General features: G+C 36.3%; 1 protein-coding gene across 16 annotated transcripts in view; it reads left to right on the top strand.

Annotated features, from left to right (window-relative positions):
* Nucleotides 1–23,702, top strand: part of EYA4 (EYA transcriptional coactivator and phosphatase 4) — a 207,862-nt gene that overhangs the window by 104,281 nt on the left and 79,879 nt on the right. For 8 of the 16 annotated variants that reach the window (XM_075203202.1, XM_075203201.1, XM_075203199.1 and 5 more), the window contains 3 exons: nucleotides 1,667–1,716; nucleotides 19,038–19,162; nucleotides 19,757–19,825. In XM_075203202.1, the coding sequence (XP_075059303.1) occupies nucleotides 1,667–1,716; nucleotides 19,038–19,162; nucleotides 19,757–19,825 (244 nt within the window). The remainder of the gene's footprint in view (nucleotides 1–1,666; nucleotides 1,717–19,037; nucleotides 19,163–19,756; nucleotides 19,826–23,702) is intronic. The other 8 variants (XM_075203214.1, XM_075203211.1, XM_075203210.1 and 5 more) reach the window with 2 other exon arrangements.

The following is a 23,702-nucleotide window of genomic DNA, read 5'->3' as shown; positions in this document are numbered from 1 at the left end:
TTAAGTGTGGAATTTTTAAACTTAAGTTGCTTTCACATTTTGTTTGAAGATGAATCAGGGCCTAAAAGTGTCTATTTGTTATAGGGAGAAAAGCCCTAGATATGGCAAAAAGGAGCTATGGCTTTTCTCCCTATAATAAATTGACCCCTTAAAGGCATATTCAATTAATGCGCCGGAGTTGGCGCAGAAGTAATCCGTGGCACCGCAATAATGCTGATTTTAAATATGCGTTATTGCGGTACCGTATTACATTTGGTAATGCGCATTGCGCCTAACCGCGATCACAGAACCTAATTGAATATGCCCCTTAGTGTTGAAGCTGAAGGATGAGTGGATCCTTATTTTATTCATCCTAAGTCAAGCTGGTTTCTGTACTGCTCAATATAATGCTAATCAGAACATTATTGGTTTGAACTGATCCCTCTTTGGAAAACAAGTTCTTTGGTGAAATTCACAGTCCAACATTTAGCTGACAAACATTTATAACCATTTTCACAAGATTTACTACACTTCCATTCTTTAGCATGAAAACATCACATACTCCTTCAAATAAAATATAATATTTATTGTGAAAATGTAAAAATTACAAATGGTGTCATACATATCTGGTTTTCTTCAGAGACATTTAAAAAGTGTGGGCTGCACTACTTTGAAAGTAAAAGCAGAGAGATGCTTTTTAAGTGGGTCACTTAATGACCACCTTGACATCCCTGCTCCAAACAGCTATGATATCTGCAGGGTAATACTCATGTATTAAAGGTGTAAGACTACAGTTCACAATATGAACATCACAGTGAGAAAACGTCAACTTTTGTTTTATACTATTAAAGAATGTTGACACAACCATACCTGGAATAAATCTGACTTTTACATACAATAATTCAATCAATCACAATTCGCATTAGAAAATGATTTTTAAAAATTGCCCAGTGATGTAAATTGGATGGCACATTTCTGTAAAACAAATTAAATCATCGTTTCAGTGGAGAGTCTTTAGATATTAGTTTGAATCTTCATTTTGCAAAGTTGATTTTCTTATTTCTAGTAATAAGAGTCATTACGTGATAATAAATAGCAAAAAAAGCATAACAACAACCAGACTACAAATTTTAAAAACAAAACAAAAGTGATGGTAGAATATGTCTGTATATTAGTTAACAGATAGTAGCAGAAGTCATTGTAGTGTATTATATAAGTTATTATAAGGGGATAGTTAATTTGTGTTGTTGTTAAACTCATTTACTTTGTCTTGTTGAATAACAAAGAAACCATTGTGTTGCAGCCAGAACATGGCAATATAAATTTGTGAGGCTGAAAAATAAAAATGCTATCAAATGCCCTTTAACTTTAAATTCGGTGTTTATTATTGGAAGCTTTGACAGGAAATAAGCAGTAAAAAAATCCCCACCCCCAGCTCTCTTATGTGAGTAACGTATCCCGCTGGTCTTTTGGATGCTCTTATGCTTGGTTGTCTGGGAATTTCTCTCCGAAATAAAAGTGCCAGTGATCTCTATTAATTGCATAGTAAAAGAGATGGTGGCAATATATTGAAGTTAATATCTGCATACCGAATGTAGTCAGGAACCATTGTTTAAGTAATTGTATGTGAAATACAATGAAATCTTGTGTTAAATATTAATAACTAGAAGTCATTTCCCTTTTGTAGGTAAAGAAACTGTGCACAGAGTCAGATGTTCCAGAGCCTCAGAATTCCAGGTAACCGGCATTAAAATATTTCATGATTAACAGATGGAGCGCAAAAGTGATTTGTAAGAAGCTGGTACTGCTTTCAAGGGAGAATCATATCCAAATACCATGAGTGTGAAAGAAAACAGAGGCAGAAAGGACCTGGCTGTATGGCATATGGGCTAGACGAACGTGCTTTGAAATGTAACTCACACCAGGCTTGCTAATGGTGTTAATGGCTTTTACAATTAATACGAGAGTGGAATGGAGAAGCGGTATGAGATAAAAGCAAAAACACTTTGCAGGAACAATATTACCAGCTTGTCACCTGTTGCACATCAGAAGGAGAGTTTTATTTTTTTCAGCTCTAGTCTCGATAGGTTTCCCAAAATTATTAATTCTTTTTAACTCTTGGATGATGTAGAAATTTCATAGTTGACTGAATGCAAAATCTATAAGAGTATGACTGGAGACCTTGCTCAAGTATTTAGTTTGTGTATGTGGTCTTTTTTTTCTTGAATGTTATTAGCACAAAAATATATTCCAACATTTGTTATTTTTCTTAACCAAAATCAGATAAATGTTACAATAATAATTACGAACATAATTAAAGCTAAATGTAGCATCCCAAAGCATCAGCTTTTTACATAAATTTTATGTGCTTATTAACACACCTACCATTGGCTGTACAGCAATCGCTTGTATTCTCATTTAGCTGCTGGTAGCAAGGATGGCGGATCTATGAGTCTTATAACACTTCCAGAAGAATGGTTTCTAGGTTACTCCTGGCTAGATACCATATATGTTAATGGACCTTTTGACTAAACTGCATACTGGTCATGTAGACAAGGTTTTCCCAACATGTGGTACATGTACCCCTGGGGGTGTGTACATTTTACTTTCTAGGATGAGTACTCCTAGAAATTTGGGAATCGCATGGACATTCTGGGAGAGTAGAATAGATTGCTATCCAGGGACTCAGGTATTTATGGACATCAGCAGTATTGGTGGTACTTTAGTGGTACATCAGTGGTACATCAGTGTCACATTTGCAGGATAATTTCTAATTATCACTGCTGGAAGTATTAGACAGAAGGAAACAATAGAGCAAGACACATTCTAGAATATACTAGAACATTCCCCCTAAGTACACAGCAATTTATGCTTTAGAAACAATGCCTTTCAGGTTTGATGAATTTTACAACAAGTTTGGGTAGTAATAGATTGTGGAGAGCAAAACAAAGCTTTATGCATTAAATAAATAATATGACATGATATGATATAACATCCATTTGCATAGCACATCTTGCATTAAATCGCTCTACGCATGCTCATAAATGGACCTTACGCCAATGAACGCAATTGAATGCAATTCATGTCCGAACACAAATGACAGGACTGCCTACGTATTGAGAGGTGGAGCAGGGGGAGGGCAAGAACAGTAAGAGCATCCTGACGCAGTTGCGGCCAATTCAATTTCTGTGTTTCTCGTAAGTACCCTTGTTATCAGCCGTATCACCTGCATCCACTACAGGTCAGGTGTAAATGCTGACTGATTCTCACGACTGACACGGCGTAGTCTTTGAATTAATAAGTACACGTATACATGCCACTAGTTAGCATTGAACACGTGTATGCAAGTAAGATAGGCTACAAAAACACATAGTATATACAGTATGCATTGAAAGCATCTTTGTTGATGCATTTAATGTAAAAGCATTTTTTAAAACAAATACTTCTTTACATGATTATAATGTTAAGAGTTGTTCATTATTTTATGTTACAATTTTTTCATGCGTTCTGATGTGACCTTTTATTGTATAGGCATGTGTGTATGCTACAGTTTGTTCTGTGTGTCTACGTACAGCAAGTACTGTTTAGCCAGAGTGTACATACACCCGGATTCAGCTTGAAACATATCTTGAGATACGCTTGGATTTTAATACGGTTGGAACTATACACAAGTTCCATGCTCTTTTTTAAAACGCAACTTATGTGCAAGTTGTGTTCAGACTTGAATCAGGGCATTTAACTTTTAAGTATTCTCCCTAGCTGCTAACTGCACCTTTGCTGACTGTGATTTTGTGTTAGGTAGAGAGCTGATCCATAGTCAATGACAAACAAAGGAGGCATGGATAATTCATGTTGTAATTCGAGGGGTGCTAATTTGTTTGCGTGCAGAGAAAATATTGACTTTTTTTTGCCTCCTGCAGTGCAACATTGCCAAGATGAGGCAAATATTGCTTTAAATAAATATTCAGCTATAAGCATATCTGTATACAGTATAATAGGGCTCCAAAGCCAATTTAGAACTGGTCATTAACATTTTAATGTTATACCCAGTCAGGTGTACTTCATAAGAAAACAACAATGTAACACAATTATTAAATTTTTACCAATCAGTCTTGGTTAACTGAAATATATACATGTTCATTTTGTCCTGCATAGCTGCCTAGATAAATTATTATCTTCTGAGTCCTTGCCCCCCATTTCACTACCGGGTAACATATCACTTGTATCGGTTACTAGATATGCTGTATAATGAAACATTTGTCTTGATTAAGGTTTGCTGATAGGCTATATGGCTGAACTACAGATGAGTGAAGCTTGCGGCCAAATTTAGCGCAAGCTTGTTGAGATGCGAAGTTCCAGCGATACAATCTTTGAGTTCCACTGTTGCTATGCCGTTCCATGGAATACCATTTAGCACCAAATTTGGAAATGAACATTTTGCAGCATTTATAATCTATGAATAGAGCTGGGATGAAGACAGACAATTCATTTTGCTGTATTGTTTGGGGTAGGACTAAGACCAAATTCAGTCGATAAACTGTGCACAATTTTGGCGGGCAATTGTGGCATAATGTGAATAATTCACAAAACAGTTTCTAAAATTTCTTTCATCTCTAGGTTGATCTTTGCAAAAGGTTTGAGATAATTTTAAGTGTTAATATCAGAAGGGTTTTTTTTTAGAAATAATGCTAGCAGTAGTAAAATCACAACTATCACATGAAAACCAATTCTTATTGTGTAATCAGCACCATTCTACCAGAATTTAATTGACAAGCTACACCCAGCAGAGGAAAGGACATGTACTCCTCTAATTTTGCTGAGTAAGGTAACAAAGGCAAAATGTATTGTAAAGTGTGCTTTCAATCTAGAAAAAAAAACCAAAGACTCAGTAATACAAATAGTTGTATTGTGGCGCTCTCTAGTGGTTGATGTAGCTGTCACCCTCAACATTTGCACACAATTTGATATGCATATGATGCACGTATGGTGCATAGACGTTATTTACATACATTTCATTTAGCCACATCTTAGAAGAACTTAGTTAAATGTACATAATACATTAAGTTGAGTATTATATATGATATTAAGTATCAATATCACTTCTCACATATATGTAATTTCATCAGTGTACTTATATACATTTTCGTGTTACTTCCAGGACCATGTACAAGCATTAAATAAAGTTTAAAACATTCCATTCTTTTTATTAAACTGCTACATTTCAACTATACCTATTAATTTACCAACATTTTCCTTAAGTTTGTACAACAGAGGAGGTACACATGTGCCATAGTATTTAAACACAGAGACATGCAGATATAAGAGTGAGAGGTTAGTTGGGTTAGGTGCTTACACTTACAGCTACATTTCATATAGAGTTTGATGTATGTCTGTTTAGTTTTAATAAAATATACCTTCCTGTGCTGCCCATGTGCCTCAAAAATACATACGCATAGATCTATATGCAGATTTTGTCACATCTTACACTTAGGTCTCCTTACACCTGGAGATTTCGAATAGTAGATGGAAGCAGCAGGGAAGCATAGGTTGAGTACTATAAGAGCATGTTTAAGTAATTGCGACTCAAGTAGACTTTGAAGCAGAGTCATCTACACCAGGGGCGGATCTAGACATTTGTCCTACCCGGGGCGATTTTAGGGGGGGGGGGGGGGGATTTAGGCCCCGCCCCTTTCTGTGTTCTAAGGCTGCCGGCGGCTGCACAGTATGTGCAGGTCCGTTCAGCAGTGAAAGTGTGCTGTCCCGCTGCTCTGATTGTGTTTAAAACACAATCAGAGCAGTCGGGCAGCACACCGTCACTGCTGAACGGACCTGCATAGTGTGCAGCTGTCGGCAGCAAGCCCCTGGTAGGGGGGGGTGATCGCCCCGATCGCCCCCCCCCCTGGATCCGCCACTTATCTACACCTGTCAGGGGGTGTATCTCTTGTGGTTCCTGAAAGGCTGGTACAACGAGATGCAATGATGATCATGACGGTCAGCAGCACTATCTAACCATTTCTGATTGTCTGATTGTGTGTTGACCCTTCCTGCTAATAGTACTTAAATAATTAGTGTGACTGCTATATTATATAAAAATGCAGCCATCTATTGACATTGTTTGACTGATATTTCCATTTAGACTGTTGCAGGGGAGAATATTCCCCTTTTATTTTAAAAGTGGAAAACAGCATGCGTTTGTATTTAATTGAATTGAATGTGTATTTGTATTTTGTTATATTTATATGGAACATGCACCTTTCACATTTATTAATAACAGTGTCAAGACACTACTTTCTGTTGTGTATATGACACTTCATTATATTATTAAAATGAGTCCTAATGAGTCAGGCTAATGAGACTTTCACATTTACTATTAACATTGTCAAGCCACATGTCTATACTACCTCTATGCTTTTTGTACGTTATCGGAAGTGATACAATACACACTTTTTACTCCTAATGTACATTTTGCGGAAGTGCTAGTGATGTACAGCTGGATGCTTCTTGAGATACAACTGACTGAACATATCTGCGTAAATGCAATTTTTCTTGCATTTGTCTTTTCCTGCCTACTTTTGCAGAGCAAATGCATCCAAGTTTACATGAGCTAAACAGTTACTACATATAGATAAGGAAGATGTCTAATGTAGCTGATAAAGTGACATTTTACAGCCAATGGCATTATTCCTAAAGAGAAACTTAAAGGAGTTTTCCATCAGTGACTCTTGGCACTGACAAATAGTTGGGGCCTTGCAGACCACATTCAGCATTGCTCCGGTTTTTTTATAGTATGGCAGATCCAACATAGTACTTGTAAGGCTTTCAATTACAATCACTGAGCAGCACTAGAGATGATCACCAGAGGTCCCATCATCATGTGCCTGATCCCTGATAAATAGATGAATTGCCACCAATGTACTGTTATTGGAGAAAGAGGGAATTTAGTACAGGGGTTATTTAAAGTGGGAAAACCTTTTCGATATCAATTAAGGAAGGGAAAAAATTGTAGATTGCATTATAGGTTAAGAATAACACATTAAATGTTATCCATAGTAAGGAGCCAATGCAAGGCTTAGCAGATGGGGTGGGGTGAGCTTATGTGATTGGTGAGTTGAATAAGCCTGGACAATATGCAGAGGAAAAGGCCAATTAGAGGAAAGTTACAGTAGTCAAACGAAGATATAATATGTTCATGATCTATTACTATTTTTATTATTAACATGTGTGTGTATATATATATATATATATATATATATATATATATATATATATATATATATATATATATATATATTAGCACCATCATACTCTGCAACGCTAAGACTCTAGAGGCAGTAATCATCAGAAAACAGTGTATTTTAGATATACAGTATTTGGTAAGTGAAAGTGTTTGATCAGAGATTGGAATGTTATAGTAGAAGGAGAGGTCAGAGTGAATAATAATTCCAGACATAGCAAGTAGGTGTTTGTTGATGATTGTGTTGTTGATAGTGATGAAAACTTGAGGGATATAAGGAGAATGAGATGTGGAGAATATAACCATCTTGGTGTTTGATAAGTTCGATTAAATATGTTGGTGGGTCATCCAAGCTGAACTAGCAGACTTATGAACTGGTAAGGAAGGAGTAAACAAAGATGTTGTACTTTATCAGTATAGCAAGGTGGTGCAGTTAGAAAACAGAAGGATGCCTAGTATAGAGACGAGGTACTAAAGTGAGAGTAGAAGAGAGAGGAGTTTGCACCATTATGTGTGAATAGAAAGCTATGGAAAGAAAACCAGAAACAACTGATTCATGGAGGAAAGAGGATTGGAGAGTGGTCAACTGTGTCAATATATGCTGCAGGATCCAGGAGTATTAATAATGATTAATTAATCTTAAACTTGACAGTGACCAGTTTTGTGCGGTAACCTGATTATTAAAGGGGAACTATGTTGGGGTGAACAGAAGCATTGAGAGGAGTCACAGGTTACCAAGACTGATGAGGTCAAGTGGGATTTCAGTGAGTAAAGTGACATTCAACACTTTTATTATTAAATACATTTCAAAACCTTAAAATACGCTTGACTTTAGCAAAACCTTTATTTTTTATTGAACATACCTAAAGGTAGACTGAATGTGGAATAAAGCCAACTTTTGTTAAAGCAATATTTTTGTTTGTAGAGTGAAATGTTTCAACTATTACAATTATTATTCCACTTGCGGAAATTCTTTAAACTTTGAAATAAAACTTGTGTCTTTCATTGTGTAGTAACTGTCCTTTAACATGGTTTTCGGTTTATATGTCATGTATTTGTTTAGTTATTTTATTTATCTAGTGAGAATCTTTCTGTTAAAACAATATAGTATACAATTGTAAGATCGCTGTACAAATTGAAAATATTCTCGGGAAATAAAGATTTACATGCCCACTGACTGTAGCTTTCTGATTTCCAAGCAAAGAGTAGTTTACTGACATTAGGACACCTAAACTACTGCCCAGCATTTTGGCAGTTTGCCCATCGTGCAGTAGGAAAGTAACAATGGATAGCATTAAAATGCAGAAATCTCTCTTATGATAGTAAAGATAGTATACAGGCACACTTACTTGTAGTTGTAACATTTCTTTTTTCATATTTAAAACTCAGATACTCCCATGATTCTTGTGTTAAATTTTACCACAGTAGGGAACTCAAGTTGGCCCAAGCACATGAGCTACTTTGTTGTTAGTTGAAATGACAATGTTATCACAGGTAACAGGTGATTCTAAGTAGTCTGGACATATGTACTTGTGTTCTAAAGACATTTGAGTTATCGGTGTGTACTGCTTCTGTAGTTCCTATTATAGTAATAAGGAATCTTGCTGTGCCAATGTTTTACATGGGGATTAGAGTTTCTTCATGGAACTAGATTAATATTAACTATCACAACTAGGGATGTTTGAACTGGCTACATACCATTTCTTGAACCAATGAAACAGTAAATAATGGTAAAATTTAACAGGATATTTGACAGCAAGGTGGTTAATGGGTTAGCACTTCTGCCTCACAGCACTGGGGTCATGAGTTCAATTCCCGACCATGGCCTTATCTGTGTGGAGTTTGTATGTTCTCCCCATGTTTGCGTGGGTTTCCTCCGGGTGCTCCGGTTTCCTACCACACTCCAAAAACATGCTAGTAGGTTAATTGGCTGCTATCAAATTAACCCTAGTCTGTGTGTGTGTGTGTGTGTCTGTCTGTCTGTCTGTCTGTGTGTGTGTATTTTTGTTAGGAAATTTAGACTGTAAGCTCCAGTGGAGCAGGGATTGATGTGAATGAGTTCTATGTACAGCGCTGCGGAATAAGTGGCATTATATAAATAAATGGTGATGATGATGATGATTATTAAGATTCTGAACATTGAACCTCGAACTCGAACAGTGAATCTTGAACACAAGTATCAAGTGCAAACTGTGAATGCGAATCACAAATTTCTAAAAAATTTGAATCTGGATCAATTTTGATTGCACTATGCACATTATTCATGGCCATCACACCAATGATTTTCAATTGAATTTCAAACGTAAAATTTTTGAGCAACTCTAAATACTACCCTGTTACTGAGACCTTTGAATCAAAATAGTCTCTTTTACTGTGCTTTCACATCCCTGCATAGCCTTCATTACTAGTTTTATTTATTCAATATTTATAAAATATCATTTCTATACAGGTCTATACCACAAAGGAAATATGTTATTATCATATGACATGTAAATGAAATACAATACATGAAATAAAAAGTAAAGGTGTTCCTGCCAAAACGAGCTCACATTCTGTTCTCATCTCTCCCCATACCGTTTTTTTTTCTACCTATGTTTAACTAACAATGCATTTTCTAATGCCTCAAAAAGCGATATTCTGAAAAAAGTACATAATTTTCATAAACCTTTAACTTCCAGGTCGGAAAAAATATAGGTGCTATTGTGAAATGTACTTAGTTAAGCTAATTCCAGAGAAGGATTTCATCACATTTACCAGGGTAAGAAATCATGACAGCTTAGTTTATACCTGTGCCAATTTATTGTATAATTCACATAGTGTTTGTGAAGTTTAATAACATATTCACACTTTTAACATTAATTATTCACTTACTGTTTGTTGATTTATGGCAGGAATACCAGTTTCTGTAAATCTAAGGGATCTAATATTGAAACAGTGAAAAGCCCTAAATTCTGGTGCTTTTAAAAAAAATGTGTATAATTTGCTGCCTGCACACTTGGGAAGTCGCACATGGGTAGAGAGAGGTGTAATGCGGTCACACACAGAGTGGAAAGGAGTGAAGGAAAAAGATGATCCCCAGCCACATGCAGTAAGGTTGCTGATACTGTGTTGAAGGAAACATACACTGCCCCAGGACCACCCCATTCTAGGGTCAGGGGTGTGAACCCTCTGGCACCTTAAGAAACCAGATGGTACCCAAAGCTATTGTTTTATTTTGGTTGGAGTGATCTTCCAGATTATTAATAAGTGTTCTCATTAATGCTGTAAAATAAATTTGAGATCCTTTATATAGAATAACTTTTTTTGTCTAATTTAATTTAACCCTTTGGAGGCTGGCTAGGAGTGTGCTAGCATGTATATGTGTAATAAAATGATTTGGGTGAGCCTGAAGACATTAGAGAGTACATATTAAATAATTACTTGGGTGGTGGCAGTAAAGGGTAGTAGGTGGACTATTTAGGGGTGATTATACTCATTTCTATTGCCTGGAATAAAGTTGAAATCATTTTGACAGTGACTTACCATTTGTAGTCTTACATATGACAAATGTGCGGAGAGTGAGTGTGTGTCAGAACTTCTTTAGTCACAGATTAAGCAATGTAGGATTTGTCTTTAGCTTTATGTTAATAAAGAATGGGAGAAATACTTTTATCAAATGTAGCTTGAACACTTTTAACAAAGCTGCAGTGTGGGTATGGGTAATTACCAATTACCTTTATTCTTCATTCTATGAATATATGTCATTCTGTAACGGTAAAAATATTTTCCAATTAAATGGTTAGTTAAAGTAAGGCAATCATTCTCATATTGTGTAAACGTATCTATATTTTTACTTATATTTAAAACAAAAACAGTATGTTACTAATGTTATCTTTTAAATGTTTATAATTGTAGCTGTTGTCTAGCTGTAGGAGACCATCTGCCACATCTACTAGAATTTACTATACACAGCACATCTTCGAGTTATCACCCATTCACAATAACATACTTGTGATATCCTATAAATTGTGTAATAGTTGTGTTTTATAGACTAACATCTTCAGCCCCAGAGATTATCTTTGGTTGTGCTATATGATTCATGCTCTCCAGGTTCATGAGTTTTTTAAACATATTGCCATTAATAATGCCATATTGTGAGGGCTACAGCCACCAATGTATGAAATCCTGGCTTTACTCTTGGTGATCTGTCCTGTTTCTATGGACATGAATCATCAGATTCTTCTTACTTTCTCCCTTTGACTAGTAATTAGAGGATTCAGATGACAACCTGTGGAAGATATCACTCAATGCTTTGCAGCATCTGGCTCTTTGGCAGATTTTCCTGGCACTTCTGTTAATGGTTTTGCATTTGCCCATGGGTCTTTCATGTGGTTGAATTGCAGATGGGCTGTCTGTACTGCCTTGTTCTCCTAGGTGCTTTATGTTTTGCTCCTCACTCATTTTAGGAAAAACATGCCATTTGAAATATATAGAATAAAATCTTGCATTGCTTTAGAAGGTCCTATATGCATAGCCTTCCTTTCCAGAGTAGTCTAAAAGATTGCTTTGAAAGCAAACACATGTGGCCCTCTATTCAAATCCAGAGCTGTGAAGTGATAAAATTGGGCATTTAATAGGGTGTCTGTGAAATTTAGCATTTTCATGTAACCTTTACAAAGTGCCCTAATAACAATATAACAAAGCTTTATTTTTCTTATAACTGTAAATGTAACATGCTTCATTGCATAGGAAATGCATATCTATATTCTGATTAGCATGTTGTAACATTATGTAATGTTAATGTAACTTAAGGAAGCCGCATTACAAATGCTACAGAAATAACAAATAGGTTACATTATTTCACTTGGTTTCATACTTATGCTTGCCACACATAAAACAGGCTATATTGGGCAGTTTACCCCATATCACTGTGTATGTGGCTACAAGCTGAACGAGATGCCCGATAATGATTATTATTTGCCATGTTGATATGCAGTTAGATAGATGACCATTGCCAAACTTTCAGTGCAGTCACCATCACTGTAAGTCAAAAGGGATCCAGCTGCTTGGCCTGAACATTGTAAAACCAGATCTCATCCAGGTTGGTCACACACATGTGTGACAGTGAGCCTATTGCTTGGCACTCAAACCGTATGAGCAGGTTTAAATATTAATGCAGCGCATTTCCCATAGGCACAAAGACTTCTTCATAATTACATCAAATTATTTTGTGCTTTTGCCATATATGAGCAGTTTCAAAAGAAATGTATAAAATCTTTCATTAAAGCCATGAAACTCCAAAATTTAAGCCTCTATACACAAATAATTTTTCCTGTTTTTAACAAATCTAAATGCTAATGTTTGGAGGGGATTGATCTGTAGACTCTCTTGATCCTAGCCATGAATCATATATATTATAAAGCACAAAAAGTTGCTTTACCTGTTCTATTAACACCCGTGTGCACACTGCAGATGGAGGATAAGTATGGCCAATCTCCATGTTAAAAGAACTCAAGATTTTTCCCTTGAAAATATTAGTGTCACAGACACTTTAAACAGAAGCCTAAAAGGTGAACTTCACTTTCCTATTGTTTTCATTTCTTTTTTTATTTTCAAACAACGCCGCTTATGTCAATACAAATCAGTCTGGTTTGTTCACATTTTGTATAAAAGTCATACTATATATTGACATTAACTAGATTAGACCAGTGCAAACTCACTAAATGAGAAGAAATGTTTTCTCTTAAAAAAAAAGTAAAGAAATGCAATAAGGATAAAGTTAATACTTAAAGCTAAATCCAGCAAACTTTCAAATCTCAGTATACTGTGTAAAAGCTAGTTCACATGAGAAAGAATGATGTTAGTCCAGTAATCTCACAATGGGAATTGTTCCAGTGAGTTATGCAATCTTATGAGAACTATTGTAAAGCCATAAAGGAATCTATAACATACCATTATGAGTTGTTAATCAAAAGATCAGCATTGTTGTCTACAACCTAATGGCTGACTAGATGTGGCCCACATATTTTTTTAACAAATGGACAAAGTTTTAGTTTGAGACTCCATTAGATTTTACATGTTATTTTAGTGAAAACGTCACCTCACCTAGTTGGTAAGCAGGGGCACATATAGGATATCCCCTCCAAATCAGCATAATGGCAGGGTTAATGCCTTTTCATCAGTGCTCACTTGACACATTTGATGGACATGTTTTTTTCTGCATTGTTTTATGAAGCAATACGCCACATGTTAGTAAACATATTTTCTCTAAAGTGATATTAAAATATATCAATGAGTTTGTATAACTGGTGAGTTTTGATGACAGACCCCGCTCTTTGATTTTACGCGGTCTTCAGCTTTGTGGCTGAGTTGTTGTGTTTCCTAACACTTCCACTTTCTAATAATATCACTTACAGTTGACCGTGGAATATACAGCAGGGATGAAGTTTCACAAACCGTTTTATCGCAAAGTTGGCATTACAGTACCATGCTTGAAGTCACTAAGCTCTTCAGAACAACCTATTTTGTATCACAAATGTTTGCATATTGAAACCGTATGGCTAGGTGCTTGATTGTATACACATCTGGCAATGGGTCTGATTGAAGCACCTCAATTAAATAATTAACAGGTGTGACCAAATACTTTTGTCCATATAGTGTATATAATAGCCTGTATTTTGCACAGAAATAACCTCTTCTATGAACAGTAGCCTTCACCTTTCTTACTTACAAATTCTTCTCCTTCTGTCTACAGTGCACTGTATCGTTAAGGATCACTAATCATAAAATACATATTGGTTTATATAAAACAACTACTAATAACATTCACAAATATGTATGTAAAAGTTTTAGGACTCTATCAGAAGATTTTTAAGATAAAGTTTTGATCGTGTGACAAAATTTTTTCCTTTACTCAGCTGATAACTGTTAGCAATCCTGGACACTTAGTAACATAGTTACATAGTTGATGAGGTTGAAAAAAGACACCAGTCATTCACCTATTTTGGATCTCTTGCGATAGCTTTCTTATATTTGAAATTGATCCAGATGAAGGAATCGCCAATCTGTTTCAATCTGAAAAAATCCCTCCAGATCCAATATTGCTGCCCTATTTTTTCCCTATATCCACTACCATCCTTCATTTTAATTTGCAGTTGTATCCCTGGATACACTGTTCTGCTAAAAATTTGTCGGTTTTGTCCACACTGCCATATTTTCCCCTTTAATTTTAGACTGTTCTTGTACACCTCTACAATGCTAGGAAACTGCAACTGAAACCATTTTTTTTTTAAAAAAACAACTTTGTGTTCTGGGGGACTATTTATTGTAGGGTGAAAAGTCTGGTGATAGGGCTTCCTCCATACATAAAGAAGTCACAGTAGCTCCTGCTGGCGATAAGATTTGTTGGGTTTCCAGTCACAGGATGGAGACAACAGACAGATAACAGTTGGGGAATGGTATATATATATATATATATATATATATATATATATATATATATATACACGTAATTTATTATCTATTTTGCACTATTTGTTAACATTTCTGTTCATGGTTTTTCAAACACGGATTTGAAAACAATAAAGATGTTGCCTATAGCAACCTATCAGCTTCTAGATATCATTTATTTAGTTCATTCTACAAAATGATAGCAAGAATTTGATTGGTAGCTGTAGGCAAAATCTCCGATTTTTCAAACCCACAGTTTAGTAAATATACTCCAAAGTCTTCGCTTCCAGTTCCACTCCGCATGTATTAACTGACTAGCCGGGTCATGCATGCGCAGATGCGCTGGGACTGGCCTGATGAAGTGATAGGTTAAATCTTACGGTCTGGGCTAGTATCACCATGGCAGGTGGATAAACATCCATGCTCCTTAAAACTGTAAACACACCCTTAACTGTTTCTAGAGTTTAAAAAAGCACTACTGTTCCATAAATCCATATGCAGTGCTATTTCTTTAATGGTTTTCTTGTGTTTCATTATGGGACTTTCTGGGTTAACACAACGACATTGAAAGAGTTAACTTGGTTTGTTCAGAAAAATATTGTTTATGGTTCAGGCCTACAACTTTACAAGTCACAATAGGCTTTAGTTTTATTAACAAGTTTCAAGGACATGCAAGCACTGCAACTATGATTTGTAAAAGTTATGTCTAGTTTCACTGGACATGTATATCTTTCTTTGTTCTGTGTAATATTTGCTGATGTTGGACTTAACGCTTTTGGTGGTTCACGCTTACGCAGTGCTAAAATGTCTACGTGACTAAAACATTATATATAGACTATGATTTGTTTTGATAAACTCAGAGCATATGCTACACCCCACTTGTGTGTCTTTGTTATTTGTCTCTCCGGCTGTATCACCTTATCTGATCACTGGCCGCTTAAGAAATATCGCTATCAATACCTACATGAATGTAATTTGTAGCTCTTTGTGTTTAAGGCATCTTATATTTTTGGTTTAGTGATCTTTTAAAGTAACAGGCTCTGTGACAACATAACATTGAAAACATCTTCCCCAATAATGCAACTCAATATCATAACACTTGCAAATTGAGATATGTGATGCAAAGTATCAGGGCTTTTTCTTTTTTAGATGCACAGAATCAGGCAAGTGGAAGATGCTTCTTGCACAATGCACCAAAATATGCTTGTTGGACATAGCACCAAAAACATTGGGAGATTGATGCAGAGTTGTTTGTAAACTGGGAGTAAATTACTCTTAAAAAATAGCTCAGAAAAATAGCCCATTTACATAACCGTTCACGTCGTGAGCGAGGTTAGGATTTTTTCAGTATAGTATTAGCTTAGAGAACCAAAGCATAGAAAATAAATTTAGCCAGAAAATTTAAGACAAATTATTAATTATTGCATATACTATGTGAATTGTATATTATGTATTATATCTGTACGGTTACTTTGGACTTGCTTTGTTGCATTTTACCCATATATCTTACATTTTTCATGCACATTCCAATGCTTTGAAGCAAAACAGTTGTGTGGAGTATAACAACTTTGTTTTCAGTTATTTAAAGGTCCTCTAAACTTAATGCACTGTTTAACTTAATAATAATAATTAATAATAATTAATTAAAAATAATTAGCTACGAGTAACAGTCCCAACTCTTATTTGTAAACATTCCAGAAGCTTATAAGAATTGAAGATATTTGAACGTTGCGATCCTGGGGGAAGATCTTTTTGTGATATACATAGTTACCAAGTGTCCCCAAATTTCAGGGACAGTCACAGGTTCTAATGATTTATCCTCCAAATGTTTTTATGTGGAAATGCTTTATTTTTAAAAGTTTACATTTATTGAAGAAGGATTATGAGCATACAAAAATACAGTAAGCATATATGATAGGAGTTGTGGTGCACCAAGGTACACCTAGACTGCACTCCACAAAAAATCATCAGTGTCCTTGTAAATTATATTACACTGTTGGCAACTATGTATATACCTAGCATACTTCCTACAATTTTATTGAGGGGACACTACAGCCAGCATATTCTAGGGTACATTCTAATGTACCCTAGAATATAGTGCATTTTTCCATTTCTCAGTATAGGGATCTAATGATCACTATGAGGACCGTAGTGTCAGTATTGGATACAGCAAGCCGTATTTTTGGTCGTCCGACATTAAGTTCCTGAAAATATTGACAATGTAGTCTTTGGAGAAATAAAAGGACCACTATATTAAAAACTGACAACACTCTATTTATTTTCCAATTTATGTTAGTGTAAGGCCACCTACTAATGCAGGACTACAATCACCTATGACTGTGGGTCCATAGAATTTTATTTAACAGAAAATGACAGAATTAAACAGTCCTTTATTGCCTGGGATATTGCGTGTTATTTTTACTTTGTTCCATAACTCTGAAGTTGTTGTTGCTGTGTAACTATTAAAGAAAAATGTTACAACAGTTCACCAAATTAAAGAGTTGGAAATATGTAACTTAAAAAGATACTGTTACCAGGTCCTGGATTAGCATTGTATTTATACATTGCATAGTACTTTGTGCATTAGGTATGCAGTGCCTGTTTAACCAATAGGCTAACTAGGCTGCAGCCTAGAGCCCATGATGTTTGGAGGGCGCAAATGACAAGATCCTACCTGCTTCTGCACAGAAGGGCCCCACTGCGGTCATCTCGAGCATGTCCACTTGGAGGAAGTACCTGCTGATGCAGTGCTGAATTGGGGAGGAGACCAGATTCCACCAACCTCCTCACACTTAGGGAGGGTTTCTGGCTGGCCAAAAAAAACCCTACCCATTAGTCGAATGAACCAAATTTCCTCTGAGATGTCCTCTCCAATGGCTTGGAAGAGGAGGACCAGCTTGCATAAGATGAGCTGCATGGAGTGTGGGCTGCACTGATTTGAATGTCTTTTCCCACTGACCAGCGAGTTGCCTTCCTAGCACATCTTTGAGGTGGCGATTGCAATAAGGGTTACTGAATGTAGATGCTATTGAGTTTGTCTGGGTGCTGCCGTGGAAGGACAATGAGTATAAGGAGCAGGTTTTTGCCAACCACATATTAGCCTGGTGTGGAAGGCGAGGGGGCACTACGATGCTAGTAGCCTAGAGTGGTCCAAACCCTTAATCAGGCCCTGGGTGTATGTTTGAAAAACTGTCATCCAGCTGTGGCCACATTTATCATGGGCAGTATGGAGAAAGCCAGCACAGGAGCATAGCATATTATAAAGCTTCACTCCTAAGCTAAGCTGAAGTATTATCATAACAGGCAAGCACTTTTACAAGCATTCTCCCTTGCAAACGGAATCGGTGGAACACTATTCTTTTTATTCATGTATATTGTACAAAGCAGTAGGCAATTTATAAATAAGATACTAATCCAGAACCTAGTCACGGGATCTTTTTAAGTCAAAATGACAAGAAAAGTAGCATCCTAAAACTACAAAACTGGAAAGTTTGGATATTAGGTATGACTAGCAATTATTCTGGTGGAAACAAAACTTAGATGGTATATGCGATCCAAATTAAATAGCAGGCTAGTCTTTGAAGTGATATTTTACTCTTCCCGCCACAGACCGCCTAAAAGAATGCATAGAATGCTGTTCTGGGGGCAGTTCAAATAACCAAATGTTGGCGTGCAGCTATGTATGCTTTCTTATTTAATATATATCAGTATTACTGTTGACACTTGGCAGTGAGAGTGTGGGTATGCTAGCGCACACATGTCTGCCAGCATGAGAAATCCATTTAATTACTGGTAAAATACAGTTACATCTCATCTTACAGATGAGACATGCTGGAGATTTGGGCTATGGTGCCATGCGAGAATACAAAATAAGAACTGCCAATGGAGCAGTTACTACATACCTGTATATTTACATTCAGCCATCTAAATGGTATATTATTGAATCTGGAATTATGTAATTAAATCACTTGTGTTCATATAGGTTTATGCTAATATTGTACACTCTTGGAAACATAGTAAAGACATCTTTATAACTGAGGTTATATAATTTTGTGCATCTTTTATTTTATCTATCAAGTGTTTCTTATTCCCTTAGTATTACTATATTAAAAAATATCTTTGTATTATGCCTGCTAAGACTTTTTATTATGGCATTACATAGAAGGACTGGAGAAGGAGATACTACTATAAGTTCAGTTATTTTGTGATATGCCTCATATGCTGAGACTATAATATGTCTAATTAACATTTCTTATGTAATTTAAAATATAACATGTGAAATAATAAATATGTGCACTAAAACTTGCATCTTATGAAACATTTTCTGACCTCATTATGTCATTATTTAAACATACACATTGTAACCAAATATATATATTATATGTCCCCTTAATAGGTCTATGGAAATGCAGGACCTAGCGAGTCCGCATAATCGTGTTGGAAGTGGAGATGCTTCTGCGGCCTCCAAGCTGGATAAGTCAAATATTAGCAGCAGCTCCATCACAACAAATGGTACAGGAGGTAGGTGTCATTCATTGGGTAGGTTATTGTTCATTGGGAAACAAAGTAATAACCTCACATTAGTCTATCATCTAAAAAAAATGTTCAAATTGCAAATACTATACACTCACCTACAGTCTGTAGAAAACTATGCATCTCCAAATAAATATAGGCTGGTAGCAGTAACAGGTGCCCTATAACAATGGTATGTATATATTTTGTGATAAGTGGTATGTTCAGTAGTTGATAATCTAGTTCCTTTTTGACAGTTGATCTTTTATGACAAACATACCTTCATTGATATTGATAATGCCAAGATACTAGATCCCAAAAATGGAATTAATACTATATATTGTATTTTTCTACATATGTTCAGTCCTCTAGTTACATGTAAATTCACATAAAATATACAAAATAGTGACATTTTTGTACTTTATTATATTTTTATTCCAACTGTTTAGCCAATTTTAAAATAACAATAATAATAATAATAATAGTTACTACATTACTACAACACACATTATTGTAACTAGAACACATTATCAAACAAAAGTTGTTTGTGTGCAATATGGATGTAGTGGTAATTAAATCAATAAACTATTATTAAATTCTCAGGCGAGAATATGACTGTTTTAAATACTGCCGACTGGCTGCTGAGTTGTAGCACACCCACTTCTGCAACAAGTAGGAACTATACTAGTATAATGCATGGTGTGTGACTAAGTAGCTTACTGATTGGTGTGTTTCTTTCTGACAATCTTGTTGTGTGGTTTGCTGTGTCTACTGACATTTCAACAAATAGTTTGATAGCTTTTATTGAATTGAATAAGGACTCATACATATAGGATTTGAAAAACAATGCAATTTGCTCACTTTTATCAGCGCATTCAAAGCATATTCACAAAGCCTCCTTGCAGCATTGTATATTTTGGATCTAGTGAGCACTCCCAAAGAACTCCATGATACTGTACTGAGCATAAACACTCGTAAATGCTGAAGGCAATATTGAAAGTGCAAATGCTTGTCAGAGTGATCAGGGCCTGATTAAGGATTCAGTCCAGCCTAGGCTAATACGCTTGTAACGCCCCCTCGTCTGCCATACCAAGCTAATATGCGAACACGTCTTTAATTTAAAATCCGGCTTCCTTCACCTCCCCAATGTTTATGTGATTTTAACGCCTGTGTGAGCATGGAGTTGGAGTATATTTTTTCAAGGTGTAAATTACTGAAATGTGAATAGTCATCCTGTATAATATGATGTCAGTTTTTTGGACTTCTTTTTCTTGCATTGTACATTTGTACTGTGCGCAGTTTTGATGAGCACATGGCAGTAATTCAGACAGTATTAATTAATTGAGAGCTTCAAGTTATAAACTTAGAATCTGATCATAGATATGCTTAATTAACCTTGGGGATAAATTCACCAGCACTTAGCCTCCTCCTCATCATCATCATCATCATCATCATCATCATCATCAACATTTATTTATATAGCGCCTGAAAATTCCCTACCGCTTTTTGTCCTCAATGGTTTATTGCATTATGTGTTCTTGTAGTGTATAAAAACATCATATTTCTTTTATACAAGCAAATTATTTCATATGAGCTTTATTTTGCAAAATTAAAGCTTAAATTGTTAGTTATATTTTAGCATTAAAAATCAGACATGTTTATAAATACTATATTTATGTCACTGGAGGAGAAAAAACACTGATTAATATGTTGGTATTTGAGACAGGGAAGTAGAGTGTAATACAATACTGTTCTTTCTGATAAATTATTCTAAGTAAAAGTAATTCATAATTAATGTGCCTTTGTTCACTTAAGTATTATCAAACAATTTATTTATCACTGAGATATTCCCATAGATGATATACGTTACTAGCATTATCCAAATAAGAATTTAATATAACAAATAGGAGACTAATGTCTATGGAAAAATCACTTATAGTAATGTAGCAAGCTTTTAAAAACAGTGACTCAATATTTTTGCACCTTTAACCATTTTGCCATTTAACCATATTAACATTCAGCTCCCAACTGGATAGCCAGCTATTTACTCCCATGACATGTTTTTCAACACATAGAGAGAACAGTAATATAGTAATATTAGGTAGTACTAGAGTACTATCCCAAGGCATCCTAATACAAATAGATAAAAACAAAGTAATGAAAAATTAAAAAATCTTTCTATGCTGATAAATTATTATGTATATTTCAAACTGGAAATACCTCTTTGAGACAAAGGAATATCAATACAAAGTGTTAATATATCCCAAAGAAGAGCCTGTAGACAAAGTGACAAGTGCAAATTTATTTCCTTAATATAGCAACCTATGACTAGTCAAATACATACCTTATTCCAAATAAAATATTATTATCCATTAAAAGTCGCATATAGACACACTTTTTCCTTTGCCCTGAGAGAATATTCAAGAAGCCTATTGGTGTGACTATAAGGAGAAATTATGCAGCATGTGTTGAGTTGGGGGCAACAAAATATATGGAATGAATTAAAAAAAAGTTTACTTCCTTGCTGCAAATGTCTGAATGAGCAGTTTCCATCATGTTGATTTGTTTTAGGGGTGGGAAGGCTGCTATTTCAGTTGTAGCCTTAGCCTGTTGTTATAGTGCTCCCAGTATTTGTAGATCATATCTTCAAATCTGTTCATCTGGCAGGTATTTGACATTTATACTATAATGTGCAGGAACACAAAGGATACCAATGACATTTTCCTATGACCAAAATATACAGTCCTACAAAGTGCCTGGGTGTCACTAGCCATAGTCTAGACTCACTTCTGAAAAGAGTCTGAAGATGCATAAATAACTCCTACTCTGTTATCTCAGAAAGGATTTTTCACCACTTGGTACATCATCATCATCATCACGTATTTATATAGCGCTACTAATTCCACAGTGCTCAGGGCGCCGGTACAACAACTTCATGGGGCCCCCCCTATAGTCGAGCACGCTAAAAAAAATTAGCCGTGGCACAAGGTTATTAGTGAGTGTGGTCATACAATTGGGGGCATGGCTATGCATCAGTGGGGCGCGGCTACCAGGTCAAAATCACTCCTGATTTTCAGGACATCTAGCACCACAGTGTAGTATAGAAAGAATGCAGTGTGTACAGAAAGAGTTCACAGTCTTGGCCTGCACCTTACATTGGGCAGAACACTCACCAAAAATTGGCATTGTTCATTTAGAATCACAACATTTCACACACTCTCCTGCTTTTGCCTATATGTTCTTCTCACTTTCACCACCTGTGGCTGCAGGTTTCTTCAGTTACGGCTTGTCTGGATCCTGGAATGCTGGGGTCCCTATTTGGAAAAAAAATGGGTACATTTAGATAATTCCAAACAGCCCTAGCATTAAATCAGTACCACACATGATTAATAATTAGGCCTTTCTCCAGCTCCAACATTAAAAATAATATTATTCCCATGTAATAAATAAACCTATTTCCCTATCTACAAACAGTACCAGTAATAAATTAATAGTATTTACATTTCAGAACTATACCTATTTCCCGCAACCATCACTGCCATTAAATAATTCATCATCACATTTAATAAAGAGACCTTATTCTCCCAAAACACCCCCCCACATTCAAAAGCCCCCAAACCACCCCATCTTAAATTAATAGTCCCCACTATCACATTGCCCCACCATCACCCCACAAGCAAAATAGCACTTATTAATTAGCCACCACCTACCTCACACACACTACATTGCCAAAAGCTCCCTGTGCCATCATACACACATTATTGTGCCCCTTCATCATCACCACGCTGTGCCTCCTTATGATCACACTGTGCCCCTTCATCACAACCACGCTATGCCCCCTTATGATCACACTGTGCCCTCCATGCTGCTTTTCCCCCCTTCACCTGGCCCCTCTTCATCACACTGTGTCATGCTGCTTTTGCTCCCCCCTTTCTCCTGGCACCCCTTCATCACCCTGTGCCATGCTGCTTTTGCCCACCTTCACACTCTACCATCCTGCTTTTGCCCCTCTTCATACTCTGCCATGCTGCTTTTGCTCCCCCCTTTCTCCTGGCACCCCTTCATCACCATGTGCCATGCTGTTTTTGCCCACCTTCACACTCTACCATGCTGCTTTTGCCCCCTTCACACTCTGCCATGTTGCTTTTGACACTATCCATGCTGCTCTCCCCCTCTTCTTCATCACCACACTGTGCCTTTCTCTCTCTCTCTCCATCCCTATTCTTCATCACCAAACTGTGCCTTTCTCTCCCCCCCATTCTTCATCACCACACTGTGCCATTCTCTCTCTCTATCTCTCTCATCTCTCACCCTGTTTGTCATCACCAAACTGTGCCTTTCTCGCTCCCCTCCTCCCCTTTTCTTCATCTCCAAACTGTGCCTTTCTCTCTCCCTCCCTCTTCTTCTTCACCAATCTGTGCCTTCCTCCCCTTCTTCATCACCAAACTGTGCCTTTTTCTCTCCCCCTCTTCTTCATCACCAAACTGTGCCTTTCTCTCTCCCCCCATCTTCTTCATCACCAAACTGTGTCTTTCTCTCCCCCCCTCGT

The sequence above is a fragment of the Mixophyes fleayi genome, chromosome 3, assembly GCF_038048845.1.
Source record: "Mixophyes fleayi isolate aMixFle1 chromosome 3, aMixFle1.hap1, whole genome shotgun sequence".
Lineage (NCBI taxonomy): Eukaryota > Metazoa > Chordata > Amphibia > Anura > Limnodynastidae > Mixophyes > Mixophyes fleayi.
Note: the sequence above shows the minus strand (reverse complement) of the source record. Positions and strands in the feature narration are given on the sequence as shown.